General features: G+C 43.3%; 1 protein-coding gene across 1 annotated transcript in view; it reads left to right on the top strand.

Moving 5' to 3' along the window:
• The window catches only part of SMARCA2 (SWI/SNF related, matrix associated, actin dependent regulator of chromatin, subfamily a, member 2), a 239576-nt gene that overhangs the window by 77691 nt on the left and 148197 nt on the right, over nt 1–13688 (top strand). The window contains exons 9-13 of the mRNA XM_042780710.1: nt 5655–5708; nt 10160–10290; nt 10504–10561; nt 11365–11465; nt 12630–12777. Coding sequence (XP_042636644.1) covers nt 5655–5708; nt 10160–10290; nt 10504–10561; nt 11365–11465; nt 12630–12777 — 492 coding nt within the window. The remainder of the gene's footprint in view (nt 1–5654; nt 5709–10159; nt 10291–10503; nt 10562–11364; nt 11466–12629; nt 12778–13688) is intronic.

The raw sequence follows: 13688 nt of genomic DNA, 5'->3' as shown, positions 1-13688 counted from the left end.
GCACTTGACTACTAACCAGAAGGCTGGAGGTTCAAACCCACCAGCCACTCCTTGGAAGGAAGGTTGGGCAATCTAATTCCGTAGTGATACTGCCTTGGAAACCCAAGGAGGAGTCACTATGAGTCAGGTCCGACTCCATGGCACGTAACAACAACAACATTAGTTAATGAAAGGGCCCAAGGGGAGAAAGCTCATTTTCTTGAATATCTTGATAAATCAAATGACTAAATTGTTTTTTTCATTATAATACACAGAAGTAGTGTTGCTTTCCAGTGATACCTTAAAAAGTAAGGACTCTATAAAGGTGACTTTGTGCAGAACCTGTGTATAGACCAAGAGGCAGTGGGGCCAACAAAACAAGGGGATGCTATGTGGTTTTTTTTTTTTTTTTTTTGCTATGTGGTTTAAAATCAGAAAGAATATACATCAGAACTGTATCCTTTCACCATACTTAATCTGTATACTGAGCAAATAATCCAAGAAGCTGGACCATATGAAGAACAGCATCATGACTGGAGGAAGGCTTATTAACAACCTGTGATATGCAGATGACACCACCTTGCTCTCTAAAAGTAAGATAACTTGAAACACTTACTGATGAAGATCAGAGACTTCAGCATTCAGTATGGATAACACCACAACATAAAAATCCTCACAATTGGACCAATAAACAACATCATGATAAACAGAGAAAAGATTGAAGTTGTGAAGGATTTCGTTTTACTTGGATTCACAGTTAATGTCCATGGAAGCAGCAGTCAAGAAATCAAATTTTGTATTGCATGGGGAAGATCTGCTGCAAAAGATGTCTTTAAAGTGTTAGAAAGCAAAGATGTAACTTTGAGGACTAAGGTGTGCCTGACTCAAGCCATGGTATTTTCATTTGCCTCATATGTATGCAAAAGCCAGGCAGTGAATAATGAAGACTGAAGATGAATTGATGCCTGTGAATTATAGTGTTAGTGAAGACTCTTGCATATACCATGGTCTACCAGAGGAACAAACAAATCTGTCTTGGAAGAATAACAGCCAGAATGCCCCTTAGAAGTTTAGAAGTGAGAATGGTGAGACTTCGTCACATGTACTTTGAATGTTATCAGGTGACACCAGTCCCTGGAGAAGGATACCACGTATGTTAGACGGGGTCCTCTAGAGAAACAAAACCAGTAAAGCTTATATGTATTTATATGGAGAGAAATTTATCTTAGGAAAATGGCTCACACACTTATAGAAGTTGGCAAGTCCAAAGTTCCTGGATCAAATGTCAGGCAGGAGGCTTTTCCATGTCAAGCTGGAGGCTTTTCCCAACTCTTGCAGGTGCAGGGGCTGAGGAGCTCAGAGCTGGCAGGCAGTATACTGGCTGTTGACTCCAACGAATGACGAATCCAAGATCTCCAGGCCAAATGGTGGATTGTTCACTCATGGACAGTTGTAGGCAGCACAGAATCCTAATCCACAGAAGAACGTCTCTTTTCCCAGGATGTCCATAGATATACTGGAAGCAGGCCACACCCCTAGGGAAACTCCTTTTCAACAGATTGGCTACTCAAAACATAATCATCTGATCCCATCATGGGAATAACCGCATCACAACAGCTCAAACCACACAGAATCGTGGTCCAGCCAAGTTGACACATAGCTCCAACTATCACACCATGTTTGGTAAAGTAGTAGGTCAGCAAAAAAGAGGAAGACTCACAATGAGATGGTGTGACACTGTGGCTGTGACGATGGGCTCAAACATAGCAGCAGTTGTGAGGATGCTGCAGGACCAGACCAGGCACTGTTTCATTCTGTTGTACGTGGGGTCACTATGACTGGGAACTGCCTCGACGGCACCTGACAAGTGTTGCTTTCCAATGATATCTTAAAGATAAGGATTCTGTAAAGGTGATACTAAAGATTTCATTTTTCAGAGAGGGTACTATAAACTTAAGAAATCTTAGACTAAGTTGTGTATATTGCAGCTGAGACTCCTGGGTATGTACAAAATGTTACATAATGCCATTATTTTTGGGTGCTTTCGAGTGGATTCTGACTCATAGTGACCCAGTGTGACAGTAGAACAGCCCCGTAGGGTTTTCTTAGCTGTAATCTTCATGGAAGCAGATCACCACATCTTTCTCCCACAGTGCTCTTGGGTGGGATTCCACTGCTAACCTCTCAGCAGCTGAGTGCTTAACCATTGTACCACCATGGCTCCTTATCCTAACTTTTCACTTAGGTACATAGAAGTTAATGGATTAAGATATTTAAGAAATGGTAGATAACAGAATTGTTCATGAGATCATAGTGTCCCATAGACCCACTGTGGAAATGCTATATTATATGAAAGCTAATTATGTAGAATGAAAGCATCCAGCAAGCTCACAGAATTTTGCATTGTTTTGTAGTGACCCAGGAGTAGCATGTGGCTTTACGATTTATTTATTTAATTGTAGTTTGGGTGAAAGTTTATACAGAGCACATTAGTTTCCCATTCAACAATTTATTCACGTTTTGTTTTGTGACATTCGCTACAATCCCCTCATTCTAACAACACTCTTCCCACTTCCTCCCTAGGTTCCTGTTTCCATTTGTCCTTTCCTGCCCTTCCTGCTCTGAGCTTTATTTTTAGGCAAATGTTGCCCTTTTGCTCTGGTACAGTTGATTGTTGTGAGGATTTAATTACTCCCTGGTATTAGTATTCACTTTTATAGGCTTGTCTATTGTTTGGGTGAAAGGCGATCCCTGCTGGTAGGTTTACTTGCAGGTTTGAAAGGTGTCTGAGGGCCATAGTCTTGGTTGTTTCACCAGTCTCTATCAGACCAATAAATTTGGTCTTTATTTATTTATTTATTTTTTATGATTTTGAGTTTTGTTTCACATTTTTCTTCTACTTTATCTGGGACCTTCTGTTGTGATCCAGTCATAGTGGTTGGTAGTGGTAGCTGGGCACTACATAGTTTTTTCAGTCTCTGGGTCATGGAGGCTGGGATTCATGTGGTCCATAGGTCCTTTTGGACTGTTTTCTTGTGTCTTTGATTTTCTTCACTCTTCTTTGCTCCAGACACAGAGAGGCCATTAGTTGTGTCTTAGATGGCCACTTGCAAGCTTTTAAGACCCTAGTCACTACTCACCTAAGTAGGATGTAGAACATTTTCTCAGTGGACAGTGTGATGCCAGTTGACCTAGTTGTCCTCTGAGTCTATGGTCCTAACGTGTATTTTTCTTGATGGGCATTTTTCAATTCATGTTCTTTAGCATTCATGAAATGCTACAACATAGATGAACCTTGAAACATTACGCTGAATGAAATAAGTCAGTGCTAAAAAGATAAATACGATACAACCTCTTTTATATGAAACATCCAGAATAGGCAAATGTATAGAGACTGAAAGATTGATGGCTGTAACCCAGCTAGTGACTCCATGGAAGGAAGACTTGGTGTTGTGTTCTGGTAAAGATAACTGACTGGACAATCATATGACACAGTTCTACTCTGTCACATGGAGTTGCTATGAGTTGAAATCGACTTGACGACACTCAAGGACAACAACATAGACACCAAAGTTGATTAGTCATTAGCAGGGGCAGGCAGGAGGGAGAGGGAGAAGGGGACTCATCGTTTAGCAGACAATGAGCTTCTGTTAAGGATGATGGAAACGTTTGGAAATGGATAATGGTGATGGTTTAATGTTATTTAACTGTACATGGGGAGAATTTGAAATGGCAGATGTTTTGTTACAAAATATTTACCACAATGAAAGCAAAACCTGGTTAGGGAATAGGAAGATGGTGCTAATTACGCCAGGACTTGTCGTCATGGTGCCAAATGTGAGAACATTCCAGGTTCTGACCACCATCTTGTTGCCACCAGGTCTTAGGATCTTTGGGCCCTTGCAGTCACAATCCACATGTCTTCCATGGGCTGGCCTTGGACCACAGCTGCCTTGAAATGACTCTGCAAGTTGCTAATAAAATACACACTTTTCCTCAAATAGTGAAGAGATGTAAAAATAAAAGGCATTCATGCTTAAGCTTTGTTAGATGGTGATGGGTGGGCATGAAGTACTCTTTTTCGCAGAGAGTTGCCATGAAGTACTTCCTGTACCCACCTTCATGGTTGGCACATAATGTTTGCCATTGCTGTTTATTTTTATTTTTTTTCAATTTGGGTTAAAGTTTACAGAGCAAATTCCTTTTCCATACAGCAGTTCACATACACCTTGTCTCATGACATTGACTGCAGTTTACCATAATGCAACAGCTCTCGTCCCACTTCCTCCCCATAGTTACCCCTTCCCTTTGTCTTTTCCTCCCATGCGCTCCTGCCCCCTGAACTGTCTCCCTCTGCATACACAGCCCCTTCTATTCTCCCATGAGTGATCTCTCCAAAGAGTCTATCTACCTAATGTAAATGTTCAGCTCATATGCCTGTCTTTTGTTTGGCTGGAAGCCACAAGAGTGGGTTCAATTCCAGACCTGAAGGGCAGCTAGGGGACATTTTTTTTCTTTTTTAATGATTTTGAATTTTGTTCCACATTGTTCTCCCGTTTTACCCAGGGTCTCCTACATAGATCCCCCTCTGAGTGGTTGACAGTGGTAGCTGGGCATCATCTATTTCTTCTGGTCTCATAGTCCTATAAGCTAAAGATCACATGGTGTACCAGTCACTTGGACTAACTGTTTCCATGTGTCTTTGGTTTACTTCATTCTTTGCTCTGAATGAGGAGAGACCCATTGTTGCATCTAGGTGGCTGCTTGCAATCTTTTAAGATCCCAGTAGCTACTTGCCAAAGTAGGATGAGAAACAATGTATTTGTGTAGTATGTTATGCCAATTGAGCTTGATGTCCCCTGCAGCTATGGTCCTGAGCCCACAGGTCCAACTGCTTGCTTCCTCTGGGTAGCTGGCTGTGGCCAAGAAGTGACTACAACCTTGTCCCTTGTCAATTCTACTATATACCTGGAAATTCTTACAGAACATAAAGATACACTTGTCGAAACGTTGTCTGCCAACCCTACCCATGGTCATGGACACGAACCTTCTCCCCTCTGCGTAGACATACCTCATAGTTAGCCTGTCTACCCATCTATCCATGTTTACCTTCACTGACAACATAGTACTGTATGTGCAAAAGGGTTCATCTTTGGTGTCTATACCTCCTATGCAACTCTCTCTGTCTTCCTCTTCCTTGATGCCACCATGTTGATCATTCACATTTGGTCCATTGCCCTTCTCTTCACCCAAATCAGTACTTATCTCTACCTTTCTAGCAGTGTTTCCTCCCCTACCCTCCTGCCCTTGGTAATCAAGAAAGAAAACTTCCGTCCATATATAAACCTTTCCTTGAATTTTTACAATAATGAACTAATACAATACTTGTCCTTCTGTGATTGGCTTATTTCACTCAGCATAATGTCCTCTAAGTTCATCCACGTTAGGTGGTGTTTTGCAGATTCTATGTTATTTTTAGGGTTGCATAGTACTCCATTGTGTATATGTACTGTAGTTTGGTTACCCATTCCTCTGTTGATGGGCATGTAGGTTGTTTCCATCTTTTGGCTATTATAAATAGTGCTGCGATGAACATCGGTGTGCATATATCTGTTCTTGTCCTGCCTCTCACTTCTTTAGGATATATCCCTAGTAATGCCATTGCTGTTTTGCAGAAAGCTGAAGAGAATGCCGAGGGAGGGGAGTCTGTCCTGGGGCCAGATGGTGAGGTAAGGAATTTTGCAACGATTTCTGCTATTTTCTGCTGAATGGAGTCCTTGTCATACTTTCTAGTTCCATTCTCAGTGTATAACGATTTTCTGTTTACTCAGCTAATCATTTTTAAGTAAAATAGTAGTATGTTGACATAGTAGAAAACTAGAATAGTATGAAAGGGATACAGTGAAAAATCTGCTTCTATCTCAGACAACTGATAGGAAGTTTCTTGTATCCCATTCTAGAATTTCCTGTGCACTTACAGGCATATATTTATGACTATACAGAGTGTGTAAGACTCATAAGTGATGCTTTAATTACGTGTGCCCACTAACCAATGTTGTTGTTGTTATGTGCTGTCAAGTCAGACCTGACTCATAGCGACCCCTCCTTGGGTTTCTGAGGCAGTGTCACTACAGAAGTAGATTGTCCAACCTTCCTTCTGAGGAGTGGCTGGTGGGTTTGAACCGCCAGCCTTCTGGTTAGCAGTGAAGTGCCTTAGGCACTATGCTACCAGAGCTCCTCAGTAACCAATAGATAAGTGTAAACTATAACCCACCTTCCCTTGTTTGTTATCATTTGAAATTAGAAAAATACCTAAACCAAGCAATTCACCTATATTTGGTTAACTTACTTTTTGACATTTTCTGTAGCTTTACAATATTGTTTCTGTTTGTAGATTCTGCAGCATCTTCTTAAACTTTATTTCCTAGTATTTATAGTTTTCTCCTGAAACTTGAGAATACAGAATACACTGATGTATTTAGTGAATTTCTAAGAAACTCAAGGTTCCTCTGTGCAAGGAGGCACAGCTCCAGAGCATGATGGTTGACAGATAGTTGAAACCACCCTCCCCTGCTCTCACATAGGCTGACAACCCATCCTGGAGACTGGGGTGGGCAGGCTGTCGCTCCTGCCCATTCTAGGATCTTGTGCCTGCCAGGTACATTGTGAATGTGAATTGCCTGGATCTAGGGAAAAAGAGGTGGAAACCACTATTCCACACAGAAACCTCTGGAACAATAAATGTTCCTTAGCTACTATATTATCACAAGTGAAGAAAAGATTAGGATAAATAGCTAAAGCGTAAAAAACTCTCAGTGGGCTGGTATGGAGCAAGAATACCATATATGAGAGTATTTAGAAACGGCTCTAATTTGCAAAATCCCAGCCTGACCTACACCTGCCTTACTGCCAGTCTGTAATTAACAAGCATGGGGAAGAGACTTAACATATTTGTGTAAAAATGCTCTTCTCTCTTACTGCCTCTTGGGAAAATTAACTACCAATCTGGGGCCCATGACAAACACCTTTTCTTCTCTTTTCCTTTTAATCTTTAAAAGTGTGCAGTGTGTTTGCTGAAGTTTGCAAAGTGAGCAGCTTGCTCAGTTTGTTTTGAAATAATGCTCTTATTCCGCTCTGCTGTGCTCATTCCGTGCTCTCTGCCAAAGTTCTAATTCCAGCTACAGTGATTTCCAATTTTCTCTGAGGCATGACGTAAGCAATAATACCCGCTGTAGTATAATAGTTACGGATAATGGAATACGATTTCTCTGAGGGACGTGAGGGCGAATGGTAGCGCCCCTTCTTGATCTTGTGAGCGTGTAGATGACCTTTAAGATTCATGAGGAGGACGCCTCATCGCCTCACAGAAGGTGATGGCCTTAGCAACCATTGCTTTAGCGCACACAAAGGAGAAAAGGACAATCTGGAGGATAACTTTTCTTTTTTTAAAAGTTATTTTTGTGGATAATTGTTAATACATTGTCTCTGATTATAACAAGAGTTGCCATGAGTCAGAAATTGACTTGATGGCAATGGATTTGGGTTATTTATTTTTGTTTTTGGTGGGAACTAACCACTACTTTCTGACATTAGTAAGAACATCTACTTCTATAAGAAAGAGAAAATAATTAGTGTTGGAATACCCAATAAGCAAAGTAAGCATAGGCTTACGTGTGTTTATTTACTAATCTGTAGTGAACACTTGCACATTTTTTTCACCATGGCAAAGATTCAGTTTTTGGGATGGCTGGCATCTGTTACTCTCCCAACCCCACAACACCTTCCTAAAGAATCAAAGTCCCTTTTCACATTTAAATCCCTGAGGGGGATGGAGTACCCAGTAGGCAAGGTAAGCACAGGCTTACTTGTGCTGAAAGATGTTGTAAAACCCATGGGAAGTTATTCATGACAGATGAGTAAATAAGCACAAGTAAGCCTGTGCTTACCTTGCTTTGGGTAATCCGCCCCTAAAAATAACACTCAGCATGCCGTTGTATTTTTTGCTTAATCCTCATTAAGAATAGGAGCCCTAGTGGCATAGTGCCTAAGGCATTTGACTGCTAACCAGAAGGCTGGCAGTTCAAACCTACCAGCCGCTCCTCGGAAGGAAGACTGGGCAATCTGCTTCCATAGAGATGCCACCTCGGAAACCCAAGGAGGGGTCGCTTTGAGTCTGAACTGACTCCATGGCAGTGAATTTGTTTTTTTTGGTTTGGCATTAAAAATAATTTAGGAAAATTCCTTTGGTAGGAATTGTGTAGACATTCGATTTGATTACTTTTAAGAAGATGGATAACTTACTTGAACTCCTTACAAATCAAGCCTTTCTCAACACAGGTCTTGCCTGGGGGTCGATCCTAGAGGAATGGCCCCCTATAACCAGTAACACTCATTTGCATAGGATTACTCTGGTCCAGGTCTTTTACAGTAATTTGTTCTCTGAAGTGGGTTAAATGCAGCCTCTGCAATTTCATTACTGTTAATTTCCTGAGCAAGTCATTTTTCATAGTCTAGTAATGAACTTCAGTTCAGCCTTAGTCGATTCGTCAGGTTTCACATTAGCAGAGCTTTTTTTTTTTTTTTTTTCTTTGTCGCACTTAGAAGTGATAACAGTTGGGTTAGACACCTAGTGGTTTGGTTTTGGATGACATCCCTGAATGGTGCCAATGGTTAAAGTACTTGGCTGTGCACTGAAAGGTTGAAAGTTCATGTTCACCCAGAGGTGCATTGGAAGAAAGGCCTGGCAAGTTTGGTTTCCCAGAAATTAAACATTGAAAACCCTACTGAACCCAGCTCTACCCTGACACACATATGGGATCACTATGAGTTGGAATCAAGTTGGAGGCAACTGGTTTCGGTTTTGGATAAAGGACCCTGATTCTGCAGAAGCCAAACCAACCAGTCAGATGACACAAATTACAACACCTTTTCCTTTTCCTAGTCTCTCTGAAACCGTGGTTTGCTATGGTTGTAAGTGGTTTTCCTTGTGGGAAAACGTATTAGGGGTTCTTATTTGCAAAGGACGAAAAGTATCTCTCTTTGATTTTAGTTAAGAAGGGGATGTAATAATAGGATATTGGGCTGTTCAGTAGGTCTCCAGGAAGACAGGAGCACCTGACCTGGGGCCACATCTGGCATTATATTGTACAAGTGGTCCAGGGAGGATACTGCTGCTGCTGGCAGGAGGCCTTGCTGCTACCATCATGTGCCTTCCATCATTGTTCCTGTCATTCCCCACAACTTGAATGTCCCCCGCAGTTGGAACATCTCAGAGCCTTGGAGAGCACATCCTCTTGGTGGTGCTGTGCGTGGCCTTGTGCTGCCTGTACCACAGCATCATGGGGTGGCATTTTCAGTTTCTCTATGATGAGAGCCCCTGGGAGGTGTGTATGGTTTGCACTCAGCTACAAACTTAAGATTGGCAGTTCAGACCCACCCAGTAGCACCACAGAAGAAAGGCTTAGCCGTTTGCTTCTGTAAAGATTGTTGTTGTTGGGTGTTGTCAAGTTGATTCCAACTCCTGGCAACCCCATGTGACAGAACTGTCCCGTAGAGTTTTTTTGGCTGTCATCTTTATGGAAGCAGATCACCAGGTTTTTCTTCTGTGGAACCACTGGCTGGATTCAAACCTTGATCTTTCAGTTGGTAGCTGAGTGCTTGACCATTGTGCCACCAGGGCACCTTCCATTAGAGATTCATCAAAAACCAAACCCACTGCTATTAAGTCAATGCCAACTCTTAGTGACCCTATAAGACACAGTAGAATTGCCCATGGGATTTCCAAGTTTATAATCGTTGGAGGAGCAGACTGCTTCATCTTTCTTCTTCTGCAGAGCAGCTGGTGGATTCTACCTGTCAGCCTTGTGATTGGCAGCTGAGTGCTTTAAGCACCATGACACTAGGGCTCCTTTTCCGTAGAGAATACAGCCAAGAATATCCTATGGAATGCAGTTCTGCTGTGTACCACATGGGGTCACCATGAGTCGGAGTTGACAGCAATGGATTTGTTTTCATACAGTGCAAGGTAGCGTTCTGCTTTCCAGCAGGACTCACGAGGGCCAGGAATCCCTAGACCCAGAAAGAGGCCTCAGATGCTGAGCAGCCCCAAGGCTGAGGAGTATCCTGCCGGAATCAGGGGCAATGTCTCAGCATCGAGTGATGGTGTCTTCTCTCCTTCTAGCCCATAGATGAGAGCAGCCAGATGAGTGACTTGCCCGTCAAAGTAACCCACACAGAAACCGGAAAGGTCCTTTTTGGACCAGAAGCTCCCAAAGCGAGTCAGCTGGACGCCTGGTTGGAAATGAACCCTGGGTAAAGCAGAAATAGCAGTGTTCTTGGGCTTTTTGGGTTCTGGTTGCCCTGTAGCATTTAAAGCGAAAGCAACACGGTCTTTTCTAAAGTGGTTGGAATTGACACCTGTATTTGTCATTTGTGCATAGGACATGGCAGTCATGTCGCATGTGCATGTCATTGTTTTATAATGTGAAAAACTAAGTCCTCTTTTCCCCACTCCTTTTCCTGTAGCTATGAAGTTGCTCCTAGGTCGGACAGTGAGGAGAGCGATTCTGATTATGAGGAGGAGGTATGTATGTGTCTCTTCTTCTGGTCTGTTGGTTTGGAAGTTCATGGGGAAGAATTATATCCGTGAACTCAGGGCCTGTGTCTTTCTGTCCCTTCTTCCCCCAGCATTGGCCTTCCGGTGATGAGTGGGCTCAGGATTAGCAAATGCTTTCATGGTGTAGGCTCAGTGGTTCAGTGACCATTTAGAGGATCCTGGCCAATGGGGAAACTTGGTGAATTCCAAATTCGTTTGCACACAAGAAGAGGAAATGAGGCATTAGTGTTCAGTAGTAGAATTCTCACCTTCCATGCAGGAGACCCTGGTTCAAACCCTGGGCAGTGCACCTCAGGCACAACCACCACCATGTATCAGTGGAGGCTATGTGTTGCTATGACGCTGGACAGGTTTTATCGGAGCTTCCAGAGTAAGATGGACTAGGAAGAAAAGCCTGGTGACCCACTTTTGGAAATCAGCCAGTGAAACCCAAATGATCTACAGCCGATCATGGGGATGGTGCAGGACAAGGTGACCTGAGCCAGGGCCAACTTGACAACTGTAAACAACCACACCAACAACAGTTCTTGGGACCAAGGGCTCTAGATGGTCCCCAAAGGGTTCCTTTCACTGATTCTGATTCAGTGATTTAAATAGCAGTGGAATTGTTTATTGTTTAAGCAACCCTTCCATTTCCTTCCTCTCCTAATTGTATTTGCTTACTTCACTTGTGTGAAATTCAGTTCATTTTCATCTGTTTTCTAGAAGTGCTGGCTGTCACGATTCCCTTGCTGAAGTGTCATTTTCCCTCATCTTTGTTTCTTCCCCAGGATGAGGAGGAAGAGTCTGGTAGGCAGGACATGGAAGAGAAAATACTCCTGGATCCAAACAGTGAAGATGTTTCCGAGAAGGATGCTAAGCAGATCATTGAGTGCGTGTCTCACCAAGCTTGCTTCCTTGGAAATGGGTTTCTTGAAGACTATGCAGAGCGCCCCCCCACACACACACGCCGGGTGTGGGGGTCATTCTCTTATTGGTCATTTGAGGTCAAGCTGACCTGTGTTCAGATCCTTGTCCCCAATTTTGTGACCCTGGGCAGATTAATTAACCTGTCTGGGCCTCAAGGTCACCATATGTATAAAATGGGGATGGTAATGATCCCCACTTTGCTTAGTTTTGAAAGGACCCCTGGTGGTACAGTAGTTAAGTGCACAGTGCTAACTGAAAGGTCGGTGGTTTGAACTCAGCAGCTATGCCATGGAAGAAAGATGAGGCACATTCGGCTTCCCTAAAGATTTATGGCCTTGGAAACCCTATGGGGCAGTTCTACTCTGTGCTAGAGGGTCTCTATAAGTCAGAATTGACTCATCAGCAATAGGCTTGTTTTTGGTTGCTTAGTTTTGGGGAGGGTTAGAATTCTCACCTTCTACACAGGAAACTTGGGTTCGGTTCCCAGCCAGTGCACCTCATGGGCAGCCACCATTTGTCTGTCAGCAGAGGCTGGTGTTTTGCTAGGATGCTAACAAGTTTCAGTGGAGCTTCTAGAGTATGACAGATTAGGAAGAAGGGTTTAATGATCTACTTCTGAAAATCAGCCAGTGAAAACCCAGCGGATCACAGAGGTCCGGTCTGCGACTGATCACGGGGATGGCACAGGGTGGGGCAGCCTTTTGTTCCATTATGCATGGGCTCGCCATGAGTCAGGATTAACTCGAGTGCAGCTAACAACACTGGTGACGTTTATTAACTCTAAGACATGTATTGTTGTTAGTTGCTGTTGGGTCAATTCCAACTCATGGAGAGCCCGTGTGTGCAGAGTAGAACTGCGCTCTATAGGGTTTTTGTGGCTGTTTTCTTATGGAAGCAGATAACTAGGCCTTTCTTCTGAGGCACCTCTGGGTAAGTTTGAACCACCAGCCTTTCTACTACTAGTAGTTGAGTGCTGACCCATTTGCAGCTCCCAGGCACTCCCAACATAAGGGACAAATAAGCTGTACTTTGCAGCTGACTTAGGCTGTCAGTTCATTTTTGGAACAGAAACAGATAACACATAATACACCAGATGTCTGCACGCACTTCCCACTCTCCTCCTCAGGACAGCCAAGCAGGACGTGGACGACGAGTACAGCATGCAGTACAGTGCGCGGGGCTCCCAGTCCTACTATACCGTGGCTCATGCCATCTCTGAGCGGGTAGAGAAGCAGTCGGCCCTCCTCATCAATGGGACCCTGAAGCATTACCAGGTAATGGCTGTGGCAGAGAAGGATCTGTGGATCCGAGCATGTTGTGCACATGTGGGTTCTTTAGAGGTTTTGATGATGGAGGAGAAGTGTTGGTCACATGACTTGCAGTGTTGCGATCCTCCCCATGATGCCTGCAGTTCTGCTGAGCACTTCCCCGTCACCTTCTTCACCAGCGCATGCCAGGTTTCTCATTTATGGTTTGGGAATAACTTTTGTTTTAGGAATATACTGGCTTCATATTCAGAGCAGTTTTATTATAGATCCCTTAAAACCCAGGCACGCTGTTTTAAAGCAGGAACATCTGAACCTCATCTTAAAATAAGTTAATCACTTCTTTGAAATGTGGGTTGTGACCTTAGTTTTAGCTCTGATTCCACCACCTAGGAGCAGCATGTACTGCATTTATATGTCTTTTAAAGGCACGATAAAGGTGTGAGCTGCCGTGTTTGGATGACACCTAGTGCACAGACATAATAGGGGTCTCATTTGACCTGTTTCCTGTGATGATCCCATGCAGGATGGAAGCAAATGCTGTGTGGTCCTGCACCTTCCCCATGATCAGTTGCAGAGTAGACTATCGGGATCCACAGCCTTTACGGTGGTTGATTTTCAGAAGAAGATTGCCAGGCCTTTCTTCCTAATCCTTAGTCTAAGTCTGCAAGCTCTATTGGAAGCTGTTCAGCATTACAGTGTGGAAGATGAGAATTCTGCCACAAGGGAGACAGTTACTAGGGGTGAGGGGAGGGCAGAAGGATGTTAACTGTTTTGTATTTCCACTCAGTCTTTCTTGTATATATCATGGGCAATCCTAAATTGCTTGTCTGGTGGTGATGTACTTTAAAAATACATTGACCATGTTTCCAGCCAGTCTGCTTCTGGTATGTGACCCTTCGAGGGCACACACATTACAG

Source organism: Orycteropus afer, unplaced genomic scaffold (genome assembly GCF_000298275.1).
Source record: "Orycteropus afer afer isolate SDZICR_OR568_19922 unplaced genomic scaffold, OryAfe1.0 scaffold00005, whole genome shotgun sequence".
NCBI lineage: Eukaryota > Metazoa > Chordata > Mammalia > Tubulidentata > Orycteropodidae > Orycteropus > Orycteropus afer.
The sequence above is the reverse complement of the archived record's forward strand: the minus strand, read 5'-3'. Positions and strand labels throughout refer to the sequence as shown.